Raw genomic sequence first — 13,675 nt, forward strand, 5'->3', positions numbered from 1 at the left:
GTCCTATGCTCGTTATTAACACAGACCAAACAATCTCTTGCCTCATGAAACATTCTTCCATGACAGGAAGCCACCACCGGGCACAGTGCAGTCTCTGCTTCCTGACCACGGCACTCCTCCCTGCTGGACCCAGACGCAGCTTCTGAATCCTGTTCAGCAGCGTTTCAGAAACCACCGTTCGATCACAGGGCATGCAAAGGAGCTTCCGTTTCTCTGAAACTCCTGTCTGAAATTACACGTTATAAAGATCCACATAGATTTCCATTGTGTAGCTGTATTCTAATTTACTTAAACATTCTGTTGTCAGATATTCAGATGGTCCCTAATTTTTCTCCTATGACAAATGACACTTAGATGCATGCATTCATAATTATGCCTTAGGGATACATTCCCAGGGAGGCAAGTGTCAAGTCAAAGCTGTATATTCTGCCAGAAAAGTCACTCCAGTGTAATGGCTTCCCTTAGCCTCTTCACAGTGCTAACTTTTTAAAATCTCCAATTCCACTCCAGATGGGAATTAAGACTCACAAAAATTGTTTTCAAAGATTTATTTGAAAGGTAGAGTGACAGACAGGAAAACAGAGACAAAGGGAGGAAGGGAAGGAGAGAGGGAGGGGGAGATTTTATCTATGTTTAGAGACTGACAGACATGTACATTTTCTACCCACTAATTCATTTCCCAAATGGCCAGGTTTGGGCCAGGTTGAAGCCAGCAGCTTTGGAACTTCATCCTGGTCTTGCACACAGGTAGCAGGGACCCACTGCTTGGGCCATCATCTGCTGCTTTCCCAAGAGTCAGCAGGCAGTGATTTGGAAATGGAGCAGCCAGGACTTGAACTGGTGCTCCAAGAAGAGATGGTGGCATGGCAAGCAGTGACTGAATCCACGGCACCACACTGATGGACCATTATTTTTGATAGTTAAAATTATTTCCATGTTTACTACTTGTAGCAGTCTCTGTCTACTTTTTTTAAATCAGGTTTCTTATTTATTAATGTTCTCTATATTAAGAAAATTTGTTGCAGAACAAATAAAACCAGAGGAAAGCACTCACTCTTTAATGTGTACAATGTGCTTTGCAAGTAGTCAAATTTTTGCTTTTATGAACTCTACTTCACATGTATCCTGAGTGAAGTCTTTTCTATACTAAGGTCAAATGTATTTCTGGGTTTATTTATGTTTTCAAATGTCTTAATATTTAAATGTTTGATGGATCTGAAGTTTATTTTAGCATATGATATAGGGCAAAGATCTAACTTACTGCTTTGCAAATGTTTGCTCCAATATCATAACCCATCTTTTCTGTACAAGTTTGAAAAATGTCACCTGGTCACATACTAAATATTAATGTGTAACTTAATCTATTTCTGGGCTTTTCACTCCATTGAAAAATTAAATTAGAATGGGTCCACAAACTCCTGAGCCAAGACAATATTTCCATGTTGTTACAGCTGTGTACAAGGTTTTGGGTGTGTGACCACTGAACACCCCCTTGTTACTCTGCTTTTCCTAGTCCTTGGCACTTACTATTACTCAAAGTAAATATCATTATTTTTAGCAAGATTCTTCATTGTGCTTTCCTTCCTCTGTGGTTACAAAGATATTGCTCGTGCAGAGTCCAAATGCCCCATCTCCCGATGTTTGGAAGGTAAATCAGCATCATGACACAGCAGGGCTGGCGTGGACAGAGTGGCATGTTCCGTGATATAGTTGATCCACATCATATCTGCACCCGATAATCAGCAAAGTTCCATGTGCACAATTTTTTATATAAACAACTGGATTTCTGGAAAGTAACCTGAGAGAAGATTTTTACAGTTCACCTAGAAGCATTGGCAAAAGAGAGGGGCACTAGACTATAATAAACAAAATCACATTGAGTGCAAGGACAAGATCTGGGGATTTGGTGATAATCAGTGAACGAGAGTCAGCTTAGAGAACACCGATGACCTCCTGCAAGGCCCTGGGCTCACGCTGATTTAGATCAACTATTTTGCTCTTATTTTTATTTATTTCTTTGATCAATGACTTGGGTGAAGATACGCAAAAAGAAAACTTAGCAAATGTCACATAATGCAAAGCTTAAAGAGACACCAAACATAACAGCTGACGGAATCAATTCAGAAGCTCCAGGCAATAAGAATGTGCCAACTCTAACTGGAAGAAAATTAACTGGCATCTACACGGAAAACTGCACTGAACCAGAAAGTCAAGTACAAATGCATGGGGCTGGAAAGACAGACTTTCCTAAGAGCACATGCATACAGGGACCAGGAGGGTTTAGTCGCCGGCACGGCAATACCAATCAGAACCTCAAGATTGCTCTCACTCATTTCTGGACCCTCGCCCCTGGCACACGCCCTGGTCCACCACAGACACTCAGCAGAGGCCTGCCAAATGAAGGGGCAGAGGAAAGGAGCTGCCACAAATGTGACTGCAGCTTTTGGCTACTTACAGGAAGACAACACAGAGTTACCACGCTGACTAGATGAACTTAAAACTTGTGACATCCGTTACAAGAGCCATCCTTTACTAGAGACACGAACACTAACTCAGGGAAACAGTCCAGGTTATAAAAACTCTATATGTTCTCTAAAATGTGAATTTGCTAATGTTCTTCCCCATTCTGAATCGAAATCTTCAAGGGTTAGAACTGCCAAATAAAAGAATAAGTTCCTTTGGAAAGTTGGAGGGTAATTGATGAAGCATGACTACAAGGGGAAAAACAAAATGAAGTGAAACATAAACAGGCCCAGCACAGTAGCCTAGTGGCTAAAGCTCTTGCCTTGTATATGCCAGGATCCCATATGGGTGCTGGTTCCAATTCTGGCTGCCCCATCTTCCCATTCAACTCCCTGCCTGTGGCCTGAAAAAGCAGTGGAGGATGGCTAAAAGCCTTGGGACCCCGCATCCAAATGCGAAACCTGGAAGAACCTCCTGGCTCCTGACTTCAGCTTAACTCCAGCCGCTGTGACCACTTGGGGGATGAATCAGCGGATGGAAGATCTTTCTGTCTGTCTCTGTTTCTCTCTATTAATCTGACTTTCCAATAAAAATAAATAAATCCTAAAAAAACCCCATAAAAATTAGAGTGAAGAATGCATTGTCTCTCTCAATTCCAAATTTGAGGTTCTTCCAAATATGTGGCCTTAGTCCAAACAGAAAATTATCAGAACAAAATAAACAAGTAGAAAATCAAGCTGCCCACAGACAAATGCCAAGGACACGTGATGACATAGAAAGACATGGACCTGAGCAATATCCTCAGTCACACCGTCCCTGGCTGTGTGACTATGGACAGCAGGCCAACAAGCTCTTATTGGGCACCTCCTCAGTATCCCTGCAAGTGCTAAGGATGTAACAGGTAGCAGAATAATCCCCATTTCTGGCTGCATGCAGCAGCTAGCCAAGCACAAATACAAACAAGCTACAGCACACAACTCAATGCAGGGACACCCAGGACAGCCTAAGAGACATGCCACTGGAATACAGGAAGACAGAATACTAAATTATCTCTAAACCTTGATTTCGTTATTTTCCCAAACAAGCTATAATGAGGACTAAAAGAGAAAACATATACGTAAAAGTAGGTACACAACTAAGAGGAGTTTTCTTCCGTTTCTGCTGACCAAGTGCTGCCTACTTATTGAAAGCGCACACCACGGTTGGCAGGGGGGCTGTCTCCAGGCATCTGCCACGCCTCAGCACAACAGGGCTCAGAGCAAGGATCACAGTGACCGAAAAGCAGTAGAGCAATATATTAAAAGAGTAACTCAGGCCAAGAAGGGGTCAACAATTCCATCTGATGTGACTAAAGTATATTCTCCCAGCCTGCCTTTGTATTTTCCTTCAGACCAGCAGGATGACCTGAATATTAGGGAGTATTACCAAGAGACCAGCAAAGTTCAAAAACACCGGGAAGGCGACACAACCAATGAGCAATCAGTGCTGAGGGACATGACACGTCCTCATCCAACCAGACTCACAGTTCTTGGGATGTGGTCCTGGGGATAGGGTAAGGGGGCAGGAAGAGACTTTTTCACAGGTGTCTAAGATCAAAACTATTTTACAGAAACTCTCAGACATTGGACAATATTTGTACTCTGATGGCAAATGAATGTGTACTTCTGAATTCTTGTTAATGTAAAACATTTATTTGTTTAAAGATTTATTTATTTGCAAGGTACAGCAAGAGAGAGACAGAGAAAGACAAAAGGAATTTTTATCATCAGTTAATTCACTCCCCAAACAACTTGTGATGGTCAAATCTGGGAGAAGCCTGAACTCCAAATGACTCCCTGGGTGGCAGGCATCCATCTGTAGTTGGGTTATTTTCTGCTAGTTTCCCAGACTCATTACAGGAAGCAAGACCAGAAGCAGAGCAACCAAGACTCAAACTGATGCACTGGTACAGGATGCTGGCATCGCGAGTGACAGCTTAGCTCACTAGGACACAGTGCTCACCCCATTTGTTTAAGATCAGAGATGGAGAAGAGGAGGGAAGCAGAAAGGCAGGGAATGAAAGAGCTGTCCGTCTGCTGGATCACTCTCCCAGTGCCTGCAACAGCCTGAAATGGCCCAGTCAGAAGTTCAATCCAACTCTCTCATTGTAGGTGGCAGGGACCCAACTACTCAAGCCATTGCCAGCTGCCTCCCAGGGTCTGCAAGAGCAGGAAGCTGGAATCGGGAGTGGAGCTGGGACAGGAAGCAAGGTCTTCTGATACAGGACCGTGGCATCCCAAGTGGCATCTTTCAACCGCTAGACCAAAACTTGCTCCTTGAATGGATGTTCTTGTTTTCTAGAATTTTTCTAAGAAAAGCAATTTGGGGTACTCAATAATTTAAGAGTGTGAAGGGACCTGGAGACTGAAAAAACTTGAGAATCACTAAAGAATTCTGCCCCTGCAGAAATACAAAGTATTATCCCACTCTTCACTAGGGAGACTGCGTACTCTCCTCAATGTGATGCTGGGGAGAAAGGCCACGCAGTGCACAGCAAAGGCTGCATGAGGAGAATTGTCAATTGAATCTGAAATGCAGCCAAACGAAGAGGCATTGAGAGGTATGCGATCAAAATGACAATAGCAGATATGGGAAACTAAATGTGAAGGCTTCTGTCTCAACCGGAACATTTCATGCAAATATGCTCCAGCAGTTTTCATCTTAATTGCACCTCGCTGGTCTAGAGGATTATGAAAGACAATGCACCAATAAGCATTCAAGAACTCAAGGTCAAAACACAACACACCTGCCTAACTGCTTTCTGTCTCATTTCAAAGTTCCCATGCTCGTGTTTAAAACCTAAAAAATGGCATATAAATTTTGATGAGATGGAAAACATCAAGGATTAAAAAAGAAAAGTGACACTTTCTTCAAACTAGTTCACAACTGTAACACAGGTGCATCTGTGGTACCCAAAGTCTTCACAATGTAGGTAACCCTCAGAAACCCACTGCTTTAAAATGCCAGAAGTATTCCTACCATGTGGTAAAGGCAACACTGGTATCCCAATAAGTACACTGGGTGAGCCCTGGTACAGTAGCCTCGTGGCTAAAGTCCTTGCCATATGGGTGCCAGTTTGTGTCCCAGCTACTCCACTTCCCATCCAGCTCCCTGCTGTGGCCTGGGAAAGCAGTAAAGGACGGCCCAAAGCCTTGGGACCCTGCACCTGCATGGGAGACAGACCCTCAGGAGGCTCCTGGCTTCTGATTAGCTTAGATCTGGCCATTGTGGCCAGTTTGGGGTAGGTGGGTGGTGAACCAGTGGATCCTTCAATCTGTAAATCTGTCCTTCAATCTGTATATCTGACTTTCCAATAAAAACAAATAAATCTTAAAAAGAAAAAGAAGGAGAAGTAGTACACTGGGTTTCTTATAATCCCAGCGTTACCAGCCCCACGGTATGTCTTCCTCACACAGTATCTCCACGTGCCATGAGATGGGATGATGTGAACTGTGTCAGAGCTCTCATGCTCACTGAGCACAGACAGCGACTCAGAGACAAGCAAGACACAGTTCACCCCCTAAAGGCACAGGGTCAAAGGCAAGAACAGCTGAGCAGGACAAACAGCCAAATGGCGGAGAGGACCAATTGCGCACATTATGATTGCTAGTAAAAAATTCAACTGCAAAGACGGTACCATTCAGCCCTTAACTTCCTAAGAATCTTGGATAAATTAAGATTCATTACATTTGTATGACCAGGAAGGGAGTAATACAAGGAGAGAGAAATTCACAGCATTAACATCTGTGTAAACAGATAAATTCCTTCAGTTAGGATTCAAGAGCTACTGAATGGCATGCACTCAAAAGCACTGAGCTGCCAGTGTACCAGCACCTCACCATCATTTCTGAGCACCTACTATGTGCCAGTGCTGAGCTTGCCATCGTTTTCATTTAGTATTCACAACAGGGTGAGGGAGTTACTGCTTCCTTAAACAGATGAGAGAGCTGACACCACTCAAATCATAAGGGAGCCACATGCCTATTTCTCCAACCCCAAAACGCTGGATGCTTTCTCAGCAATCAGACTGTCATGAATGGTTGGCAAGGTCTGTCTCCTCAGGGCATTGAGAAGGAAACTATAGGAATGAGCCTTGCGAGGCTGGCAGCTGGGACCTTGGTTTTTTAAAAGTGTCCTAAGTGATGGGTTGTTTTGCCAGCCCCGGTAGTGCACGGCTGTCTTTCCTCCGGGACTGTAGAAGGCCGCTAGCTGTGGCTGGCATGGAATGACTGCACTAACAGTCCTCAGGAACACTCCTGCACTCAGGGTCTCACCCGGGCTTCCATAGACCAAACACTGTGCACACATATGGATGCGCTTCGGGGCTGCAGCAGGCAGCATGGCTGTCGCACCCTTCCTGAGATGTGGGAGCACACACAGGGAGCTTCCACACACACCTCCCAGTCACTGCTCTCACTCTGCCATTCCCCCTTGCTGCTCCCACCATGTCCTGAGCACCACTGACTTGAGGCCTGCAGGTCCTTCTAGTGGTTTCCCAGGACACCCATGTCATCTTGGGACACCCAACCTAGATCACAGAAACCAAAGCGAACAGAACAAGATTAGCAAACAAAATATCACAGGAGCGGAAAATGGTATCAACAAAACAGAGCCTTACTTCTCTGGGTTATCTGGAAACTTGATGCGCAACTCCTGGTTTTTGTATGATCTCTTTTCAAACGTGAGGATCATTTTCTTCACTGAGCTTTCATCCAGTGGTTCCTCCTGGTACAAAGGCACAAACGCAGCAATGTTAGTCCATGGGGAATCTCCCAGTCACTGGCACTGCGATCTGATTTTCGTCATGACTCTTACATTCCCATCTCTCTGCCGTGGCCCCTCTCAGGAAGTGGACGGACACACTGTATCTCTCCCCCGCCCACCCCCATAGGGGCTACTTCCTTAAACAGATGAGGGAGCTGATCACTCAAACCATAAGGACACCTCTGGGTGTCTCACACAATGACCACGTCTGGAACAGGAATTCTGCGGAAGGTGTTAAAAACTCATTCATTCCACAAATGTTTTCTGAGCAACTGGGATAGCACAGGGAACAGCAGTATTACTTTTTAGTACTGATCTTGTCCTTTGCCTTTGTGTACACACAAGCTAAGACTCACAGATTTAGAAGAACTTGGTCAAAAGCAAAGCCCAAGTCAGGGATGGTGGCCCTTCATCTTTTCCCACACCAGGGTTGGCAAATTACAATGGACAGGCCCAATCAATCCAACCCACTGCCTGTTTTGCATTTTTTTCTTATATTTTGCTATGTCTGGACCTCACTAACTTTCGAAAGGGATACAAGCAGGCATTTGGAATCCTGACACAAGATGGAGAATTGTGTAACTTTCCTCAGGGGAAGCATATGCAACTAGCATATTATAATAAAATTTCTAACTTCGTATCCTGGAACAATACTGACAAACGCAAACAGAGCACATATTTGCAGATTGTCCACTACACTTTCAGATCTTTCTTGAAGCTAAGAGAGAAATCCCATTTGTGGGAAGTGAGCTCTCCCATAGACTTCTGGATGCAAAGGTTTGTAGCACGAAGTACCCCTCTCTGTTACACCATATCCACTCTCAGCTTCACAGCTCAGCAGTCACCAACCACAACTCAGTCCTCAAAACTTTTGTTTCTACTCTGGACAGGAAACCTGAACCAGATCCTTCAGAAAGCATGGAACCATCCCACCATTCTCAAAACACCAACAAATGTTGGTTGTTACTCTTTACTAACTTTCAATTTTCATTTATTGGGCTCTAAGTGAGAAATACTTATAAATTCATTTGGGGTATGACACACTTCTTGGATCATGCTAGCGACTCCTGGACCTGAGGGGTTCCATCACACCTCTAGCCCCCGATGAGGTAAAAACTGAAGTTAGGGTTCTAAGTTGGGGGGACCGAGGTTCAGCATCACCACCAGTCAACCACATGGCAGTGTTACCTTGCCGAATACATTCTTCAAACCCTCACCACATCCACCTCCTGAAGTCTTCCCTCAACTCTTCCATTCGGCTCTTTGAGTAGGAGCCGACACATCCTTCACCTGCCCTATACAAGCAAAGGCCTTGGTAAGATCTGACCTGTGCCATCTCTACAGCACCAAGCCAGAGCAAATGTCCTTGTGTTGTTGGCCCAGTGTTCACCTGTTCACTCTAATTCTCTAGCACCTGGCACACAGAAGGTACCCAGTAAAGACCTGTTGAAGAGGAGGAGAGAGAGGTGAAAAAAAATGCTATATGTATCTTTCAAGGTCACAGAGACACCTAAAGAAAGGTCATATATAAAATTGCATTGTGTGGCTGGTACAGTGGCATAACAGGCTAGGCTTCTCCCTGTGGCACCAACATCCCACATGGGTACTGATTCCAGTTCTGACTGCTCCACCTCAATCTAGTTCTGTACTAATGGCTTGGGAAAGCAGGAGAGGATGGCCCCCATGGAAGACCCAGAAGAAGCACCACGCTGCTGACTTTGGACTGGCCCAACCTTAGCCATTAAAGCCATTCTGGGAGTAAAGCAGTGGACAGAAAATCTCGGTCTTTCCTTCTCTGTAAATCTGCTTTTCAAATAAAATAAACAAGCCTTTCTTTAAAAAGCATAGCTGTTCGGTAAACTATGTTAAGGTACACTGTTCCAAGTAATACTAAACATACCACCAGCATTTAACCAAAAGCAACTTCAAGGCCGCTGCTTTTCTTTCCCCTGGCTAACAGTTCACTCACCTTCTTAGCGCTTCTGCACTAGTCTGTCTCAGCCTGTCCAGGGTTTGGCTGCCCCCCCTTCATTTCCCTCTTGCACTTGAGGGGGGGGGAGGTGTAACTGAATTATCAGTCTTAGTCATCGGCCACTGCATTCTCTCCAATAGTTCAATGTCAGAAACCAGAGGGAGATTTCAGAAAGATGGATGCTGGGGAGGCAGCACAAAAAGGACAATAATATTTTACAAGCACACGTGACTCCATGGGGGCAAACAACACTTGTTTTTCATCAGACGGGACTTTGGTGGCAGCAAGCTAAAATAACTCGTGGCCTTGTGGCCTTCCGTGTGTCATCCAGGCAAAGCAATCTCTTTTTCTCTGTTCCTCAACTGAAGGGTTGGTCCCATGTTTCGTTTCTGTCTCCCAGGCAAGCTACCACTTACCAATGGCAGCTACCACTGCAATCCAGCAGCACCAGATCTGCAATATGACAGGAATTACACCTGCCAATTAACAGCTAACAGACGGAGTTGAAGCCAGGGAGGAGGGGCAGGGAACATGCGCTGTACGTGGTTTGTCTCTATCCTGTCAAGGCTACAGCCCTCCAAGAAAAAATTTGGACTCATCCCCTGCAGTGGACTTCCAAAGTGTCACCCTCATATAGGGGCAGGCTTCGAGCAAGCGCTGGTACAAATCCTAACACAGAAGGAGCTGCTGCCACAATGCAGCAAAGCCTTCATGGCTCACAGGGCCATCCTGGTCTCACCTCAGATTTGCACTCCAGCCTTGCCTGTGAAATCCAAACTTAGCATCGTGTCTTTGAGGGAACCAGAAAAACATCTGGCTCTTAAGAATCTATTCCCATAATTCATCTTGAACAAAATGCCACAACAAAATCACACACACAGGCTGATGCTTCAGGACTTGAAAAGACACAAAGGTAGGTCGTTTTGTTTTTAATCACTGCTATTTAGCCTTCATTCTCCTCAGCTTCATCCATGTGTGCATTCAATAAATATTTATCAAGCGCTGACCGAGAGCCAGACATTGCGCTGAGTGTGAGTGTGGGGCCTAGAGCTGCGGACCTATGGAGCCAGCCCCGGTCTCATGGGACATTGGGGGGAAAGAGCAACGTCTGAGTGAAATAAACAAACAAGGCTTCCCAGTTGTGACATGCACTGCTAGGACAATGCGAACACGAGGTGATAGGATGGCCTGCCAGGGTACCTTGGAGACAGCCGAGACTTCCCGGGAGAGGCAGCACCTGCACTGAGACTTGAATAAGGAGGTGCATACACGCTGTAAGGGCAATGTCCCATGTGACCTTCACAGCGATGCCCTGGAAGGAGAATGCATAGCCCCCACTTTACAGAGGAGCCGGCAAGTTTGCGGCCCTAAGCGACCCTGCAAGAAAACACGGCTGGGGAGCCTCATCAGCACCCGCCCACTCTGCCTGTTACCTCTTCCTCCTCCTCCTCCCCATCTCTGTCAATAATCTGCAGCAGCCGCTTCTTGTCGTCATCGGCCTCTTCCGCCACCGTCAGCTCCTCTTCCCGGAAGCGGCCCCGCTCTCGAGGACCCGCTTGTTTCCGACGTGTTTTCAGCTCCTCTTCTTCATCATCCCGGGGACGTTTTGTGCCCCTGTTGGGCTGAAAAAAGAAGAGAAACACAGGGGTTAAGAGCTAGAAAAGACACCCCAAAAGGCATGGACAGCAAACGTCCTCAGAACATGGAGAAAAGCTTTCCTCCCTCTACAGACTCTTACAGGGTCTATCAATGCCACAGCAATCAAGGCTTACTTCACAGAATCATCCTTTTTTTTTTTTTTAAGATTTATTTTATTTTTATTGGAAAGTCAGATATACAGAGAGTAGGAGAGACAGAGAGAAAGATCTTCCATCCGATGATTCATTCCCCAAATGACTGCAATGGCCAGTACTGTGCTGATCCGAAGCCGGGAACCAGGAGCTCTTCCTAGTCTCTCACATGGGGTGCACTGTCCCAAGGCTTTGGGCCGTCCTCGACTGCCTTCCCAGGCCACAAGCAGGGAGCTCGATGGGAAGTGGGGCCCCCAGGATTAGAACCGGCTACCATCTGGAATCCTGGCGCATTCAAGGTGAGAACTTTAGCTGCTAGGCCACAGCGCCGGGCCCCACAGAATCATCTTAACACGCATTTCTACCATTTCATGAAAGTACTTGTGTATGCAGTAACCACAAAGAACAAAGCCACTGAGAAACGGTGACCTGGGGTCCTGGGCTCATACACAAAGATGCAATCCCCAACATCATCCTTTAGTGTGTGGTTTTGATTCATGTCTAAGAAAGGTCATAAAGTTGTTTTTCCAGTCACTCACAAGTAGCTCACAGACCATCATCCATGTCACCCCCACAGCTCTACAGTACTCCAAATTCTGCTTTACAGAAGAACTGAATGAAGGCCCAGCAGAGGACCCAAAGAGACATTTCTCAAAAGATGACACACCTTGTGCCCAGTACGGTAGCCTAGCGGCTGGAGTCCTTGCCTTGCTTGCACTGCGATCCCATTTGGGAACCAGTTCTAACTCCAGCTGTCCCACTTTCCATCCAGCTCCTTGCTTGTGGTCTGGGAAAGCAGTTGAGCACAGCCCAAAAAGCCTTGGGACCCACATGGGAGACCAATAAGAGGCTCCGGGCTGCTGGCTTCAGATCAGCTCAGCTTTGGCTGTTGCAGCCACTTGGGGAATGAATTAGCAGACAAAGATCTTCCTCTCTGTATCTCCTTCTCTCTGTAAATATGACTTTCAAATAAAAATTAAGTAAATCTTACAAAAAAAAAGGCACACCAATGGCCAACATATGCAAGACACTCCTCATTACCAACAACCAGGGAAATGCAAATCACAATGAGATGAATTTCAACGGCTAATACCAAAAAGACAAAAGATAACACACATTGGAGTGGGTGTAGAAAAAAAGGAATCCTAGTGTGCCATTATGTGGGGAGTATAAATTAATACAGCTCTTATGGAAGACACTAAGAAGATCTCACAGAAAGTGAAACAGACTCACCGTGTGATCCAGTAATTCCACTTGTGTGTTATATACACAGAGAAAGTGAAATCAGCTTGCTAAAGAGGCACCTGGGGCCCGGCACCATAGCGTAGCGGTTAATGTCCTCGCCTTGAATGCACTGGGATCCCATATGGGTGCCGGTTCTAATCCCGGCAGCCCCGCTTCCCATCCAGCTCCCTACCTGTGGCCTGGGAAAGCAGCTGAGAACGGCCCAAAGCTTTGGGAACCTGCACCCACATGGGAGACCTGAAGGAGGCTCCGGGCTCCTGGTTTCGGATTGGTTCAGCTCTGGCTGTTGCGGCCGCTTGGAGAATGAATCATCAGATGGAAGATCTTCCTCTCTGTCTCTCCTCCTCTCTGTATATCTGCCTTTCCAATAAAAATAAATAAAATCAAAAATAAATAAAGAGGCACCTGCATTTTCATGGTCACTTCAGCACTAGTCACTACTAAGGTAATATGAACAAACATAGAAATCCCACCTGCAGATAAATGGATAAGGAGACTGTGGCCCATATACACAATGGAATACTATTCAGCTTTGAAGATTGGGGCATTCTGTCATGTGACAATATGTTTGATGCTGGAGGACGTTACGCTGAGTGCAATAAGCCAAGCACAGAAAAAGACTGCATGGTCTGACTCAGCTGGAGAATCTAACAAAGTTGAGCTCATACAGGTACACGGTGGAATGACAGGTATCAGAAGCTGTTGGGCGGTGAAGCTCCATGGGTGGATGGAAAAGGGATGATGCTGATGAAAGGGTGTGAAGTTTCAGACAGGAGGAACATGCTCCAGCGAGCTACTGCACAGAACAGTGACTCTATCACATTATGCTCCACAATTCTCAAACTCGTTAACAAGTAGATTTTAAACATCTACACACACACACACACACACACACGAAAGACAACAGATTTTTTTAAACTGATCTTAAATTTTGTTTATTTATTTTCATTTTGTTTGAAAGGCAGAGAAATATTCATCTTCCATCCACTGGTTCACTTCCTAAAAGCCTACACCAGGCACAGCTGAGCCAGGCTGAAACCACCAAGCAAATACTCCATCCGGGTATCCCATTTGGGTGACAGGGACCCAAGCACTTGAGCCATTCATCACCAATGAAAGCATAGTAGCTAGGACTCACACCAGGAACTCTAAAATAGGTGACACCCATAGGTGTTCCAGGTGGTGATACATGACCCAAATCAACCTGATTTAATAATGCTGCAGTGTAAGCATGCCAAAACATCACATGGAATCCCCTAAGTATACACACTTACTATCTGTCAATTTAAAATAACATTTTTGAATACAGAAAGAAAAGATCCAGAGTCCAGGTGGCTTACCTAAAGTCACAAAACCATTAGCATCCTTAGCACCATGGGCTAATAGACTTACTAGCCCTTCC

General features: G+C 45.4%; 1 protein-coding gene across 1 annotated transcript in view; it reads right to left on the bottom strand.

The window, feature by feature from the left end:
- Nucleotides 1-13,675, bottom strand: part of CTNNBL1 (catenin beta like 1) — a 157,664-nt gene that overhangs the window by 107,390 nt on the left and 36,599 nt on the right. The window contains exons 2-3 of the mRNA XM_012927152.2: nt 10,672-10,860; nt 7,121-7,227 (exon numbers count right to left, since the gene is read on the bottom strand). Of these exons, the coding sequence (XP_012782606.2) occupies nt 7,121-7,227; nt 10,672-10,860 (296 nt within the window). The remainder of the gene's footprint in view (nt 1-7,120; nt 7,228-10,671; nt 10,861-13,675) is intronic.

Source organism: Ochotona princeps, chromosome 22, assembly GCF_030435755.1.
Source record: "Ochotona princeps isolate mOchPri1 chromosome 22, mOchPri1.hap1, whole genome shotgun sequence".
NCBI lineage: Eukaryota > Metazoa > Chordata > Mammalia > Lagomorpha > Ochotonidae > Ochotona > Ochotona princeps.